The sequence below is a fragment of the Dermochelys coriacea genome, chromosome 2 (genome assembly GCF_009764565.3).
Source record: "Dermochelys coriacea isolate rDerCor1 chromosome 2, rDerCor1.pri.v4, whole genome shotgun sequence".
Lineage (NCBI taxonomy): Eukaryota > Metazoa > Chordata > Testudines > Dermochelyidae > Dermochelys > Dermochelys coriacea.
In genome coordinates this window covers 225,959,495-225,975,431 of record NC_050069.1, presented here as the reverse complement: position 1 = coordinate 225,975,431, position 15,937 = coordinate 225,959,495, and the positions used below count along the sequence as shown (strand labels likewise).

Sequence of the window (15,937 nt, the reverse complement as noted above, 5' to 3'; positions counted from 1 at the left end):
GTACAACCCATCTGTGCCTCCATGATGCTGCGAGGAAAGTGAAAAAAACCCACTAGACGCAGGCTAATTTGATCCAATGGAAAAAATTTCATCATGATCCCAAAACAGGTGATCAGTGACACCTTCAACATCCTAAAAAACACAGCTCCTACACTACAACTTAGGAGGAGTGCAGGGGGAGGGCAGGGCAGGACAGCCAACAGGAACAAGAGGCTATTGAAAAGCCCAGGAGAGTATAAATATGGGTGAGAGGGTACACAAAAGCCAATCAACTAGCACTGATCACTCATCCCAAGCCAATGGGAAGACAGTCAACTTAAGATGGAGGTGCAGCCACCCCTCTTACCACACAAGTATACTGGCATCGTCCATCCCTTCTGGGCCTTGGGTTGCATCTCCAGCAGTCATTCAAGATCTCTCCTCTGATGACTGTGGGTGTAAGAAGCAGCAGTGTAATACTGAGCATGAAAAAATAATTTGCTGGCTATTCCAACATGATGAAGACCATTCCATTGTGTGGAAAAGTTCCTCCTCTACGTTGGTGGGTCTTGCGCTTATTGGCAGATTTGCTCGCCTTGGAGCTTCACGGTAGCCCTCAGTTTGGCCGTTTTCGTGAATCCACAGTCCAGGTCAACTCCTCCTGTGTCTGACCAGGAGTTGGGAGGTTTGGGGAGAACCCAGACCCACCCTCTACTCCGGGTTCCAGCCCAGAGCCCTGTGGAATGCAGCTGTCTAGAGTGCCTCCTGGAACAGCTGTGCGACAGCTACAACTCCCTGGGCTACTTCCCCATGGCTTCGTCCCAACACCTTCTTTATCCTAGCCATAGGACCTTCCTCCTGGTATCTGATAATGCTTGTACTCCTCAGTCCTCCAACAGTATGCGTTCTCACTCTCAGCTCCTAGCGCCTCTTGCTCCCAGCTCCTTACACATGCACACTCCTTACACAAACTGAAATGAGCTCCTTTTTTAAACCCAGGTGCCCTGATTAGCTGCCTTAATTGATTCTAGCAGCTTCTTGATTGGCTGCAGGTGTTCTAATCAGCCTCTCTGTCTTAATTGTCTCCAGAAGGTTCCTGATTGTTCTGGAACCTTCCCTGTTACCCAGAGAAAAGGGACCTACTTAACCTGTGGCTAATATATCTGCCTTTTATTACTCTCCTGTAGCCATGTGGCCTGACCCTGTCACAATTGCTACTAAAAGAGAATATAATGTGACAAACAAATTTCAAACAGTCTTTCCCTGCTTATAGATAAACTGGAGCAACTGGGAGGATTGCTGGTTTAAAAAACTCTGACCTATGTATGTTTTTTCTATGTGTAAGTTACAGGCAAGTGAAGCCTTAAGGAATACCAGCCATAGTAGTACAGCTGCGGATTTATTGCAAGCCAAACAACAGATCCTTACACATCAGCAACAGCTAGAAGAACAAGAATATCTACTGAAGAATTACCAAAAAAAGAATAAAGAATTTGAAGTACAAATTGCACTTCTGCAAGACAGAATCACAGTCTATGAAATGGTAGGTTTCTTACTAAACTAATACCTTTTACTATTGACTTGATGTTGTTTTCCTAATTGTAGTTCCTTTGAACTTAATTATAAATGTAACACCAAATATGTGTGTGCAACTCCTTATTAGAGGCAGCGAAAATATTGGCTTCCTATATTCATTTTATAAAAGGAAGTTGTTGTCTCTTTAAGACAAGGACTGTTACCTTTATTATATTAAAGGTATATTGTATGCATAATTTAGAAGTAAGTACTAGTTGAATTGCCTGGTTCTTGATTTTAGACTCTAGAAAAAATGTCCAAATAAACTTATAATTACAGCAGAAATACTTATAACAAGTGAATGAGAAAGGTAGAATTGGAATTAGAATGCTTATGTTAAATAAGCATTTAACGGTGTCGTGGGATACCGGGAGGAAGCACGAGCAGGAGAGCGCGAGAGGGGAGGGCTCCTGCCTCATACTAAGAAAGCAGGACAAACAGCAAGTTAACTCAAGTGCCTATACACAAATGCAAGAAGCCTGGGAAACAAGCAGGGAGAACTGGAAGTCCTGTCACAGTCAAGGAATTATAATGTGATTGGAATAACAGAGACTTGGTGGGATAACTCAGATGATTGGAGTACTGTCATGGATGGATATAAATTGTTCAGGAAGGACAGGCAGGGCAGAAAAGGTGGGGGAGTTGCATTGTATGTAAGAGAGCAGTATGACTGCTCAGAGCTCCGGTATGAAACTGCAGAAAAACCTGAGTGTCTCTGGATTAAGTTTGCAAAAAGAAAAGGAGTACTTGTGGCACCTTAGAGACTAACAAATTTATTAGAGCATAAGCTTTCGTGAGCTACAGCTCACTTCATCGGATGCAATTACTCTGAAACCTGGATTAAGTTTAGAAGTGTGACCAAAAAGGGTGATGTCGTTGTGGGAGTCTGCTATAGACTACTGGACCAGGGGGATGAGGTGGACGAGGCTCTCTTCCGGCAACTAACGGAAGTTACTAGATCGCAGTCCCTGGTTCTCATGGGAGACTTCAGTCACCCTGATATCTTCTGGAAGAGCAATACAGCAGTGCACAGACAATACAGGAAGTTTTGAAAAGTGTAGGGGACAATTTCCTGGTGCAAGTGCTGGAGGAACCAACTAGGGGCAGAGCTCTTCTTGACCTTCTGCTCACAAACCGGAAAGAATTAATAGGGGAAGCAAAAGTGGATGGGAACCTGGGAGGCAGTGACCATGAGATGGTCGAGTTCAGGATCCTGACACAAGGAAAAAAAGGAGAATACGCAGCAGAATACGGAACCTGGACTTCAGAAAAGCAGACTTTGAATCCCTCAGTGAACTGATGGGCAGGATCCTCTGGAAAAATAACATGAGGGGGAAAGGAGTCCAGGAGAGCTGGCTGTATTTTAAAGAATCCTTAATGAGGTTACAGGGACAAACCATCCCGATGTGTAGAAAGAATAGTAAATATGGCAGGCGACCAGCTTGGCTTAACAGTGAAATCCTTGCTGATCTTAAGCACAAAAAAGAAGGTTACAAGCAGTGGAAGACTGGACAAATGACCAGGGAAGAGTATAAAAATATTGCTCGGGCATGCAGGAGTGAAATCAGGAAGGCCAAATCACACTTGGAGTTGCAGCTAGCAAGAGATGTTAAGAGTAACAAGAAGGGTTTCTTCAGGTATGTTAGCAACAAGAAGAAAGCCAAGGAAAGTGTGGGCCCCTTACTGAATGAGGGAGGCAGCGTAGTGACTGAGGATGTGGAAAAAGCTAATGTACTCATTGCTTTTTTTTGCCTCTGTCTTCACGAACAAGACTGCTGCACTGGGCAGCACAGGATGGGGAGGAGGTGACCAGCCCTCTGTGGAGAAAGAAGTGGTTCGGGACTATTTAGAAAAGCTGGACGAGCACAAGTCCATGGGGCCGGATGCGCTGCATCCGAGAGTGCTAGAGGAGTTGGTGGATGTGATTGCAGAGCAATTGGCCATTATCTTTGAAAACTCATGGCGGTCAGGGGATGTCCCAGACGACTGGCAAAAGGCTAATGTAGTGCCCATCTTTAAAAAAGGGAAGGAGGAGGATCCTGGGAACTACAGGCCAGTCAGCCTCACCTCAGTCCCTGGAAAAATCATGGAGCAGGTCCTTAAGGAATCAATTCTGAAGCACTTAGAGGAGAGGAAAGTGATCAGGAACAGTCAGCATGGATTCACCAAGGGCAAGTCATGCCTGACTAATCTAATTGCCTTCTACAATGAGATAACTGGATCTGTGGATGAAGGGAAAGCAGTGGACGTGTTATTCCTTGACTTTAGCAAAGCTTTTGACACGGTCTCCCACAGTATTCTTGCCAGCAAGTTAAAGAAGTATGGGCTGGATGAATGGACTATAAGGTGGATAGAAAGCTGGCTAGATTGTCGAGCTCAGCAGGTAGTGATCAATGGCTCCATGTCTAGTTGGCAGCTGGTATCAAGTGGAGTGCCCCAAGGGTCGGTTCTGGGGCCAGTTTTGTTCAATATCTTCATGAATGATATGGAGGATGGTGTGGATTGCACCCTCAGCAAGTTTGCAGATGACACTAAACTGGGAGGAGAGGTAGATATGCTGGAGGGTAGGGATAGGATACAGAAAGACCTAGACAAATTAGAGGATTGTACCAAAAGAAATCTGATGAGGTTCAACAAGGACAAGTGCAGAGTCCTGCACTAAGGACGGAAGAATCCCATGGACCGCTACAGACTAGGGACCGAATGGGTAGGCAGCAGTTCTGCAGAAAAGGACCTAGGGGTTACAGTGGACGAGAAGCTGGATATGAGTCAACAGTATGCCCTTGTTGCCAAGAAGGCCAATGGCATTTTGGGATGTATAAGTAGAGGCATTGCCAGCAGATCGAGGGACACGATCATTCCCCTCTATTCGACATTGGTGAGGCCTCATCTGGAGTACTGTGTCCAGTTTTGGGTCCCACACTACAAGAAGGATGTGGAAAAATTGGAAAGAGTCCAGCGGAGGGCAACAAAAATGATTAGGGGACTGGAACACATGACTTATGAGGAGAGGCTGAGGGAACTCGGATTATTTAGTCTGCGGAAGAGAAGAATGAGGGGGGGGCATTTGATAGCTGCTTTCAACTACCTGAAAGGGTGTTCCAAAGAGGATGGATCTAGACTGTTCTCAGTGGTAGCAGATGACAGAATGAGGAGTAATGGTCTCAAGTTGCAGTAGAGGAGGTTTAGGTTGGATATTAGGAAAAACTTCTTCACTAGGAAGGTGGAGAAGCACTGGAATGCGTTACCTAGGAAGGTGGTGGAATCTCCTTCCTGAGAAGTTTTTAAGGCCAGGCTTGACAAAGCCCTGGCTGGGATGATTTAGTTGGGGATTGGTCCTACTTTGAGCAGGGGATTGGACTAGATGACCTCCTGAGGTCCCTTCCAATCCTGATATTCTGTGATAAATGTCAGTAACTTTGAAAGAAAATATAAAAGTTGATTGAACAATTCTTGTCTTAAACAAGAAGTACTTTTATGCTTTATGGTATATCTTTTGTGTTTATTTGGTGTCCTTCATGGAAGACATCTCAAATCGCTGCACAAAATTGAATGCCCTTTAAAGAAGCACCCATTAAAACCTCTTGACTGTTCTACAGACAATTGAAATACATCTACTAAAAGAGTGCATATTTGGGCCTATTGATATATCTACTTGTATTCAGTGGCATTTTCTAATGGCATAATGTATACAATATGAAAATTAATGGACCCTTGGTGCATATTGATACAATGCCCGTTAAAATCAATGAAAAAACCTCCCATTGACTTCAGTGGGTGGTGAATCAGTCCCTAATGGTGGTGCTCAAAGAGTTGCTGTCAAACTTTCTCCCACATTTTAAATGTTATTCTTGTGTATATTTCTCTTTATAACTTCTAATTTCTGAAGAAAAGTAGTTTGTATAGGAAACTAATTCTGTAAGAATTGCTTTTCAACTAAGCCAAACATTTTTGAAATGCAAGTGCAGCACTGGAAGAAATAAAGTGATCTTGAACCATAATTTATTCCCAATGCAGAGAAAATTATTGAAATTGAGTAGCAAATGGTTTAGATCTAATTTGAGAAATGGTTACAGTGTAACATGATGTTTTTAAGAAGAATTTTTAAGTATAATATTCAAAGTTTAAAAACATTCAAATATTGAGATGCCAAAAGTTAAAATATGGCATGTTTTTGCTTTTTAAAGGAGAAACACAAAAATGAAAGAGAAGATTCTAATAAAAAACTACAAGAAAAAGAAATACTAATTGGAGAGCTGAAAGCAAAAATAATAGAAGAAGAAAAAAATGCATTTCAGGTGAAGGAAAAATTATCAGATGCCAATAAATCACTTGAGGAATTAAAAGAACAGATTGTACAAAAGAATCAAGAGGCAAATGATGTGAGACTGCAACTGGCTAACTGCAAACAAAAAGAAAGACAATGTTCTGATGAAATAAAACAGTTAATGGGTACTGTGGAAGAATTACAAAAGCGATGTCATAAAGACAGCCAATTTGAAACTGACATTGTACAAAGAATGGAATTAGAAACACAAAGGAGACTGGCACAACTTCAGGCAGAATTAGATGAGATGTATGGGCAGCAGATTGTACAAATGAAGCAAGAATTAATTAAGCAACATGCATTAGAAATTGAAGAACTTCTTGCCCAACAAAAAATAGAACTGGAGAAAACTTTAAATCCATGTTCAAGTGATAATATTAATGAAGATCAAGTACGTTTAATGAATATTGCAATTAATGATTTGAATATGAAATTGCAAGATGCTAATTATCAGAAGGAAAAAATAAAGCAAGATTTGTCAAAACAACTGGAAGGCATTTCAGCAGAGAAGTCTATTCAACAAACACAAATTGAAGATCTTTTTCAAGAATTGACCTTTGCAAGAGAGCAGATTCAGAGAGCCAAGCAGACCATAATGGACAAAGAATGCAGATTAAATGAAGCAGATAAATACCAGGTTATGATTGAAGAGCTGAAAGCTCAGCTTGCTTCTGCATCTGAGCTAAGGAAAGAGTTAGAATTAAAACACGAGGCAGAAGTCACAAATTATAAAATAAAACTTGAAATGCTAGAAAGGGAGAAGGATGAAGTTTTGGACAGAATGGCTGAATCTCAAGAATCTGAATTAGAGAGACTGAGGACACAGCTTCTGTTTAGTCATGAAGAAGAACTGTCCAACCTTAGAGAAGACTTACAACAAGAGCACAGAATAAACATTGAAATTCTTAAAGATAACTTGGCCACACACTATAAACAGCAATTAGAAGGTGTACAAAATGAAATGAGTCAAAAGATAGAAGCCATGGAGTTTGAAAAGGACAACTTAATAACAAAGCAAAGTCAGCTGTTATTGGAGATTTCAAAGCTGAAAGATTTGCAGCAGTCTGTTGTAAATTCTAAATCGGAAGAAATGACACTTCAAATACAGGAACTCCAAAAGGAGATTGATGTTCTTAGGCAAGAAGAAAAAGAAGAGGGTATACTTGAACAAGAAGTTCAAGAGTTGCAACTTAAAACTGAATTGTTGGAGAAACAAATGAAAGAGAAAGAAGTTAGCCATCAAGAAAAATGTAAAGATCTTGAGACACAAAATAACCTTCTTAAAGATGAAAATAGAGCTTTAGAAGAGAAATTAAAGCACATTTTGGTTAGTTCAGAAGAAAAGTTGATTTTCACAGACAATGTTTATTCTAAGTCAGAAGACCTTGACATGCAAAATAGAATAGAAAAGCTGATGGCTGAAAATGCGCAGTTTATAAAACAAGACCTTGAACTCAAAGCAGAAATTGAGAGGCAAAAGAATACTTTTTCATTTGCTGAGAAAAATTTTGAAGCTAGTTATCAAGAGCTGCAGGAAGAATATGCTTGTCTTCTAAAGATAAAAGCTGATTTAGAAGAGAGCAAAAACAAAGAGGAAGCTGAATATAAAACCAAGCTTAAGGTTCTGACTGAAGAGCTTCAACATTTACAAAGCTATGAACTGGTTGTATTGAAAACTAAAAGTTCAGTCTTTGAAGGCTCTAAAGAAGACAAAATATGCAGAGCAGAAACTTTTGAAGTTGGAGAAGTTGTTGTTGAGAAAGATACTACAGAACTTATGGAAAAGCTTGAGGTAGCCCAGCGTGAGAAAGTGGAATTATCCTTGAGACTTTCAGATCTTTCTGAACAATTAAAATTAAAACATAGTGAAATTTGTCAATTAAGTGAAGAAGTCAAATCTTTAAAACTGGAGAAAGAACAAGTTTTAGCAAGATGTAAAGAACAAGAAATCATAATTAGCCACAATCAGGCAGAAAATGTTAACATTTGTGAACAGAAGACAAAATACTCTAAAGAGAAAGATCAAGCAGATGCTATCCCAGTGTCTGAAACTAGAAATCTAATATTTGATCCCAGCAATGAACTTGGTGAGGAAATAAAAGTAAGAGAAGATAATCTGAGTTTGGGTAAAGATACAGATCATCATGTAACAGAGAAGAAAATTCAGCAAATGTTGAATCCAGAGCAGCAATCACTGTTGGATCATGTGCACCAGATGACTGACCGACTAGCAGGAGAAACCTCACTACTGGCCATTACACAGCATGAAAATGATCAGCTTCAGCAGCAGCTGGATATATTAAAATCTGAACAGGTATGTTTATAGAAACCTGTATGGTAAAGAACGTTACTAGTAGTACATCTGTGTAAAATAATGAAACTTAATGTTTATCTTAAATATGCCTTTTGCTTCTGGGCTTGTTTGTTGTGGATATGTTGATTAGTGGTTAAGGGTGGGCGGTCATAGGAGTGATATGTTTCATAGCTGTATGTTTAAGAATTCTCAAGGAGTGTGTGAAGGGTTTCCTTTTTAATGGATGTATGAACAGATCAAAAGAAATGAATATTTTTTGCTTTCACTAAATTTAATATTTTAACTAAAATTAAACTTTAAGTTTTGGTAAATTCTTTGCCATCAGTTAAAATATTATGAAGCAAAACCTAATTATTGCATTTTGTCTTCAATACAATTGTAATATCCTATCTTATTCAAAGAAAGTAAAAGTTTTAATGACTCTAGATTTTTGTTGGAGAGGTCAGGAAAGAGTTGGTTATTTTTTCCAAGACACTTCTACCTTGTTTATGATTAGTTCTCCGGCTCTACAGTACAACCACTCAAACAAAAAATAGGAAGGAATGCAGACAATTCACTATATTTTCTCACTAATTATGTTCGATTAAACTTGCAAAACAAAAAGTAGAATCTTTCTCAACCCACTGCCACTATATTAATGTTCTCTCAATTTAATTTTTCTGGATGAGAAGTGGAGAAATGGAAGGTGAATAAACTGTCAGAAGATATTAAAAGCCAGTTGGGCCTCCACCTAACCTCCATTTTTGGAGGTGCAATTAGGCCTGCATTTTTGTATCCATGCTGAATTGCAGATACAAATACAAACAGTATTATCTCTACTAGCTTGTGAGTGTAAACAATTTAGTTAGATATTTTGCTAATATTTAAACAGAGACTGGCACCAAAAATCTGGCCTTAAATCTACATGCAATGATTCAATAAATATTGTAGCAAAAGTTAGGTTTTTCATAGGCACCAATGCCTTAGACTTAGTCCTCTACCAGGTTGTTTTACAGGTTTCAGAGTAGCAGCCGTGTTAGTCTGTATTCGCAAAAAGAAAAGGAGTACTTGTGGCACCTTAGAGACTAACAAATTTATTAGAGCATAAGCTTTCGTGAGCTACAGCATCCGATGAAGTGAGCTGTAGCTCACGAAAGCTTATGCTCTAATAAATTTGTTAGTCTCTAAGGTGCCACAAGTACAGGTTGTTTTAGGTTCTCATATGTATTTCTTGACAGTTTTGAAACAGTCTACTATTAAGAGTCCCCATGGCATTTATTACCAAAGTGGATATCAGGCTAAATTTTAACTTGCCCTTCCTCAGTTGTGATGTATGCTTCTGAGCCTTAGCCAAAGACCTGGGCCATAGAATCCAATGCTAATTTCAGTGCACTGTGTGCTAATGTAGAAAAATAGAGAAGAAAAATAAAACAAGGCTTGAAATAATAAGAGAAATTACCTAAGTATCAAAATTTACAAAATATAATTTGATATGTAAATGATAAACAGGTCCCTGACTATCTCACTGGCTTGAGAATTGATGCTATTTCTTGCCTTTCCCGTCAAGCATACAGCATGATTTGGTATTCACTTCCTTTGTGAAGGGACTGCTGCGCGTTTAAACTAAGAACTCAGTCCTTTAATCTACTCACTGAATAAATTTGGGACTGTGCTTCTACTCCAAGTCAAACTTCTCTCCAGACTACTTTAGCTGACTTGTCATTCCCCTGAAAATTTTCTTGAAAACTGTCCTGCAGCCATCGTGGTCTCGGCACATGCCCATTGAACTTCATATCAGTTCACTAGTTAATAATGATTTTCAAAGGAAAATATGGTTTGTAATGCTTTGCATTACTGAATCACAAGAGCAAGAATGTGCAGTTATAATTTGAATTTAGGAAATCTCGTAATTATTGTACAGATTTGGTTTATGACTGCAAATAAAAACTAGATAATGGTTAACAAATATTTAAATGTTAATATTATGTTTAGGTGTCAGGTGCACATGTTTAAAATTATTATTGTCTGAAATTAGCAGCTGTAATGAAATACAGAAAATTTGGACTTTCTTGCTTCCTTATTTTTAATTCTTTGTAATATGTGTATTTCCATTCAAAGACTGATTTACGGCTACAGATGGAGGCCCAGCGCATTTGTCTCTCTCTGGTTTATTCAGCTCATGTGGAACAGGTCCTTGGGTACTTGAAAGCTGAAAAAGAGAATGCACTCTGCAGCCTTAAAGAGGAGCTCATCTGCAGTCATGCACAAGAGATGAATGAGCTTAAGAAAATGTATCAACTAGAGCTCCAGACCTTGAAAGGTCAACAAGCAGGTATATTGTTGAAAATGATAGAAGTTCTCTGTGTAAAAATATTTCTTTAAAAGAGAGCATGTGACCAGAAAAGTTGGAGAGAATTTTTTCTTCAGTTGTCTAACAAAATAGTTTCTTCTATCCAATATTTCCTTTTTTATATTTAAATGTTTTAACTCAAATTATTGTAAAGTTACAAGAAGCCCATTATGTAGTACACACTGTGTATTATTCAACATAATTTTGAAAAATCTTATGTAAGCTATCACTTTTATTATGATTATATTTATTTATAGATGGTTGTATTCAAATTTATTTTTTGCTATTTGTCTTAGAGCAATCATTTTAGAGGGTTACATTAAAAAATGTTTAGGTGCGTATTCCATATTGAAATCATACTAGTTAAAGGTAGTAACACAATACCTTGTTTGTCCGTTGACTTGATTATATCATTCTCCTCCTTGATTCCCTCCATTGGCTCCTTATACACTATTCAAACTTGTTTATCACCACCTTCAAAGCTCTGCATAACTCTGCCCTTCCTTCTTATCTGAGTGTGTCTCACTTCATGTTGCTATCCCCCCATGGCTCCTCCATTGACTGCTTATTTGTCAGTCGCTTCTGTGCTTTCTAACATGCTTCCCCCTATATGGTATGAACTTCCTGAACTTATTGACATACCACACCATATTTAAGTCCCTCTTAAGGACCCATTTCTGTCATGCTGACTAAATCTAGCTGACATGAATATTAAGAAAAAAGTATATGTTCTTCTTTGAGTAATGTCCCTATGGGTGATCCTCTTCAGGTGAGCATGTGCTCCATGCACCTTTGGAGACTTTTGGTAGCAGTGCCTGTTTGGTCCACACATGCACACTTGCTATCCTCATGCCTCGTACCAAGGATATATAGTGCATTGTTGATGCACTGCCCTCAGTTCTTTCCCAACCATGTTGGCCTGAGACAAAGTGTCTAGTGAAGCTGCTTCTATCTCGTTTACCCTTTGGAATAGTTTAGTTTAGTTTTAATATAGTATTTAGTTTTACTAGTTTAGTTCAGTGTTTTATTTTAGAGACCTTTCACTTACCCATCCTCAAGGGTTTCCTCTCCTCAAAGGTTCTCCTTTGAGGGAATCTTAAATCCTCAGGCTATGCCTGGTTCCCTTGGATTTAAACATTGTGTCACTTGTTGGGACCCTTCCCAGTTAGTGATGGTCACCCTTGCTCTAGCCATGGTATAAGGGACCCTCACATTCCTTCTAAATATGAGATTTGCTCAGGGCTCAAAAGTAAATATAGAGAGAACAGGGAAATAAAGCTGAGGCTCCTCATGATGGAGACTTCCTCTGACCTGCATCAGACCCAGGGCTTGATACCACCTGCCCTCTACTCCCTGGTACACCAGTCTTCCAGTGACCATAGTTGACCTCTGCAGCTTGATGACCCATAAGACCTTCACAGGAGAGACTGGCAGGAGAAAGCACCAAGTCATCTAGCAAGAGGAGCTTCAAATCTCAAAAATAAGTTGGTGCTAAGAGCCCTGTTGTGTCGGAGACCTTGTGTCCCAAGCAAGGATACTGCCAAGGCTTCAAGCATTCCTGGTACCAAAGGTCCATCCATGCTGAAGGCTTTGGGTATTTCTAAGTCCCACAGTACCCATTGATCACTGTTAAAGCCTGCCCCAGTACCATCCAAGCACAGTCAAGATGCTAGAAACTCTAAAGATTATACAGCTAGGAAGACAGTAATGTCTATGGCCTCCACTTTTTCCTCACTGTGTATCGTACCCAAATCGACAGTACAATCTGGTCGATTGTTATTCTTGCACCCTGCATCATCCTCAGTACCACTAGATTCTACTGCCAAGCCCTGCCAGGTTTCCACACAGATTCACCCGGTACTGCAGCTTTTCTAGGGACCTGTTTCTATCCAATTAACCTGAATCCCCCTTGCTTACAGATCTGAGAAGACTCTGGGTACCACAGTCTCACCTACCATCAGTATTTCACTCCTCTCTGTACCGACTGGTTCCGTGGTACCCACTGGAATGGATGGACAACCTGCAGTTGCATTATTGTCTGCATTCCCCATTCATTATGGGAATGAAAGCAGCTTTGACTCTCATCTCTCTGTCCAAGGCTTATTTGACTACCAACCTAAACCAACCTCCCCTGAAGTCTATTCGGAGAAGACCCCAAGACACAAACAGGCTCGAGTATCTAACATATTTCTTGGTCTGACCTATCTTGGGTATCTGTTGCCTTTCCTTCTTGCCCCCCTCAGTGACCATTCTGGAATCCATGGGCTGCTTTTCAACAGCAGTTTTGCAGAGCATCCAGCTACCCCCATGCTGAACCTCAAAAGTACCCATTTCCTGTCTCTCCCATTCCTTTACCTCATTCTCTACTGCAGGAGGAATCCTTTTGAGGAGCATGAGAAAATAGCTGATGGTCAAATATCTCTTCCTTCTCTCCTGATGAAGCAGTCATGTCCCCCTGCCTCCGATCACATGTGAATGACTTTAATCAGTTTCAAGACCTCATGCTGACACTCTTCAAATCCCCTCAGAAGGGATACAGGAGATCTAGCATAGACTCTTGGACATCCTACACACTGCTTCCTCCATCCAGGTAGCTGTGCCCGTAAATAAGACTTCACTTCAACTGGCCAAGATGATTTGGCAAAGCCTGGCCACAATATCTCCAACTTGTAAGAGGACAGATAAAAAAAAATTATGTCCCTGCTAGAGGCTCAGAATTTTTGTCCATGCACATGGTACCCACCTCCTTTGTGGTGGATGCAGTGAACGAGCATAATAGGCCACACCATGGCAAAACCATCCTGCATGACAAGGAACAAAAATTGTTGGACCTCTTGGGTCGTAAGAGTTACTCATCTACCTCCAGCAATTCAGGATTGCCAGCTACCAATTGCTTGTTGCAAAATACAACCACATAAATTATTCAAAGTTTGATTACTTTATTGAATATTTGCCTTTGGAACACTAAGAGCAATTCAGGCCACCATCGCTGAAGGTCAGCTCCTGGCAAGAACTTCTTTTCAGGCTTCTCTTGATGCAGCTGATAACAGCAGCCCACTCCATCTCTACAGCAGTTGTCATGTGACATGCATCCTGGCTATAATCATCAGGAACCTCTAGGCTATCCAGTGAATCCATGGATGAGTCCTTGCATTCCCTAAAGGATTTAAGAGCTACTCTCCATGCACTAAGGATTTATACACTTGCAAATAAAAGGAGATTCAGCAGGTCACAGACAGATCAAAGATCTCACTTTCTAACTTACCATAGACCTTCAGAACCTTCCAGGAAAAACTTAGGTTCCAGAAGGGAAAAAGATCAGTCATCGTGATTGTCGCAGCATAGTCATCTTCATCATCCAAGGATTCATTCTGATACTGTACCTTCATCGAGGGCCTTGAACAATCCCATTATCTGGATTTACAGTTGGATCATCCTGCCTCCCACCTACCATCCCCCTCCTTTTGGAGATGATCACTCCTATTTTTGTACCTAATGGGAGCAGATTACTTGCGAGAGATGGTTTTGGTGGTAATAACATTAGGCTCATGTCTATGCATCTGCTTTTTCCCTGTCCTTTTTCAGAGACATCTCATGAACATCTGCAGGGGCAAGAAGTCCTGTCCCTTCTTCTTCACAAGCCCTGGCCACTTGGGGCTGACAGCCAAAACTCCTTTCTTTTTTAAAAAAACAAAACAAAACAAGCAAACGAAAAAACCACAGCTCTCGCCTCACTCAAGGGAGGCGCGCCCCATAGTTTGAAAACCACTACTTGAGAGTCTCCCCAAGACTATTTGTCTCTTATGGACAGAATTAAAGTGGCTCCCGTTTCAATCCAGAGACTATTCAAGTGGGTTTCCAGCAGGACACCTGTTAAAAGGCTGTTAAGGTTCAGCTCCCTCCTATGCCCATTCCACCAAATTGCAATAGACTTCCATTGCCTTGCTCCTAACTGCACGCATTGCAGAAATCTGCAAAACTGCCACATGGTCTTTGGCTCTCACTTTCTCTAAATTATGCCCAAATACATACCTCTAGGGCAGACACTGCCTTTGGTACTGCAGTTCTACAAAAGCCTGAGACTAGATTCCTCAGTACCTATCTCCTTTAAGGAATGCAGCTCAGGAGTCACTTGAAGTGGTGCACCCATAGGGACATTACTCAAAGGAGAGGATACTTGTACAGTAATTGGGGTCCTTCAAGATTTTTGTCCTGTGAGTGCCTCGCTACTTGCCCCCCTTTCCTTCTTTTTCGGAGTCTTGTTTTCATTGTACTTTGTGATACAGAAGGAACTGAGGGTAGTTCATCTGACACTGCCCTTAGTAAGGGGCACGAGGGTAGCTAGGGCGCATGTGTGACCAAACAGGAGCTGCTACCAAACATCTTCCATCATGAGCTCATGGGGCACATGCACACCTGAAGTGGACCACCTAGGGTCAAATATCTAGAAGAACTGCAGTTATTCTACAAGGGAAGAAGGAGGATCCTGGGAACTACAGGCCGGTCAGCCTCACCTCAGTCCCTGGAAAAATCATGGAGCAGGTCCTCAAAGAATCAATCCTGAAGCACTTAGAGGAGAGGAAAGTGATCAGGAACAGTCAGCATGGATTCACCAAGGGAAGGTCATGCCTGACTAATCTAATCGCCTTTTATGATGAGATTACTGGTTCTGTGGATGAAGGGAAAGCAATGGATGTATTGTTTCTTGACTTTAGCAAAGCTTTTGACACGGTCTCCCACAGCATTCTTGTCAGCAAGTTAAGGAAGTATGGGCTGGATGAATGCACTATAAGGTGGGTAGAAAGCTGGCTAGATTGTCGGGCTCAACGGGTAGTGATCAATGGCTCCATGTCTAGTTGGCAGCCGGTGTCAAGTGGAGTGCCCCAGGGGTCGGTCCTGGGGCCCGTTTTGTTCAATATCTTCATAAATGATCTGGAGGATGGTGTGGATTGCACTCTCAGCAAATTTGCGGATGATACTAAACTGGGAGGAGTGGTAGATACGCTGGAGGGGAGGGATAGGATACAGAAGGACCTAGACAAATTGGAGGATTGGGCCAAAAGAAATCTAATGAGGTTCAATAAGGATAAGTGCAGGGTCCTGCACTTAGGATGGAAGAATCCAATGCACCGCTACAGACTAGGGACCGAATGGCTCGGCAGCAGTTCTGCGGAAAAGGACCTAGGGGTGACAGTGGACGAGAAGCTGGATATGAGTCAGCAGTGTGCCCTTGTTGCCAAGAAGGCCAATGGCATTTTGGGATGTATAAGTAGGGGCATAGCGAGCAGATCGAGGGACGTGATCGTTCCCCTCTATTCGACACTGGTGAGGCCTCATCTGGAGTACTGTGTCCAGTTTTGGGCCCCACACTACAGGAAGGATGTGGATAAATTGGAAAGAGTACAACGAAGGG

The 15,937-nt window shown here is 41.0% G+C and overlaps 1 protein-coding gene across 21 annotated transcripts in view; it reads left to right on the top strand.

Moving 5' to 3' along the window:
- The window catches only part of AKAP9 (A-kinase anchoring protein 9), a 232,724-nt gene that overhangs the window by 90,042 nt on the left and 126,745 nt on the right, over positions 1 to 15,937 (top strand). For all 21 annotated transcript variants that reach the window (XM_043509321.1, XM_043509325.1, XM_043509336.1 and 18 more), the window contains 3 exons: positions 1,325 to 1,522; positions 5,742 to 8,195; positions 10,293 to 10,506. In XM_043509321.1, the coding sequence (XP_043365256.1) occupies positions 1,325 to 1,522; positions 5,742 to 8,195; positions 10,293 to 10,506 (2,866 nt within the window). The remainder of the gene's footprint in view (positions 1 to 1,324; positions 1,523 to 5,741; positions 8,196 to 10,292; positions 10,507 to 15,937) is intronic.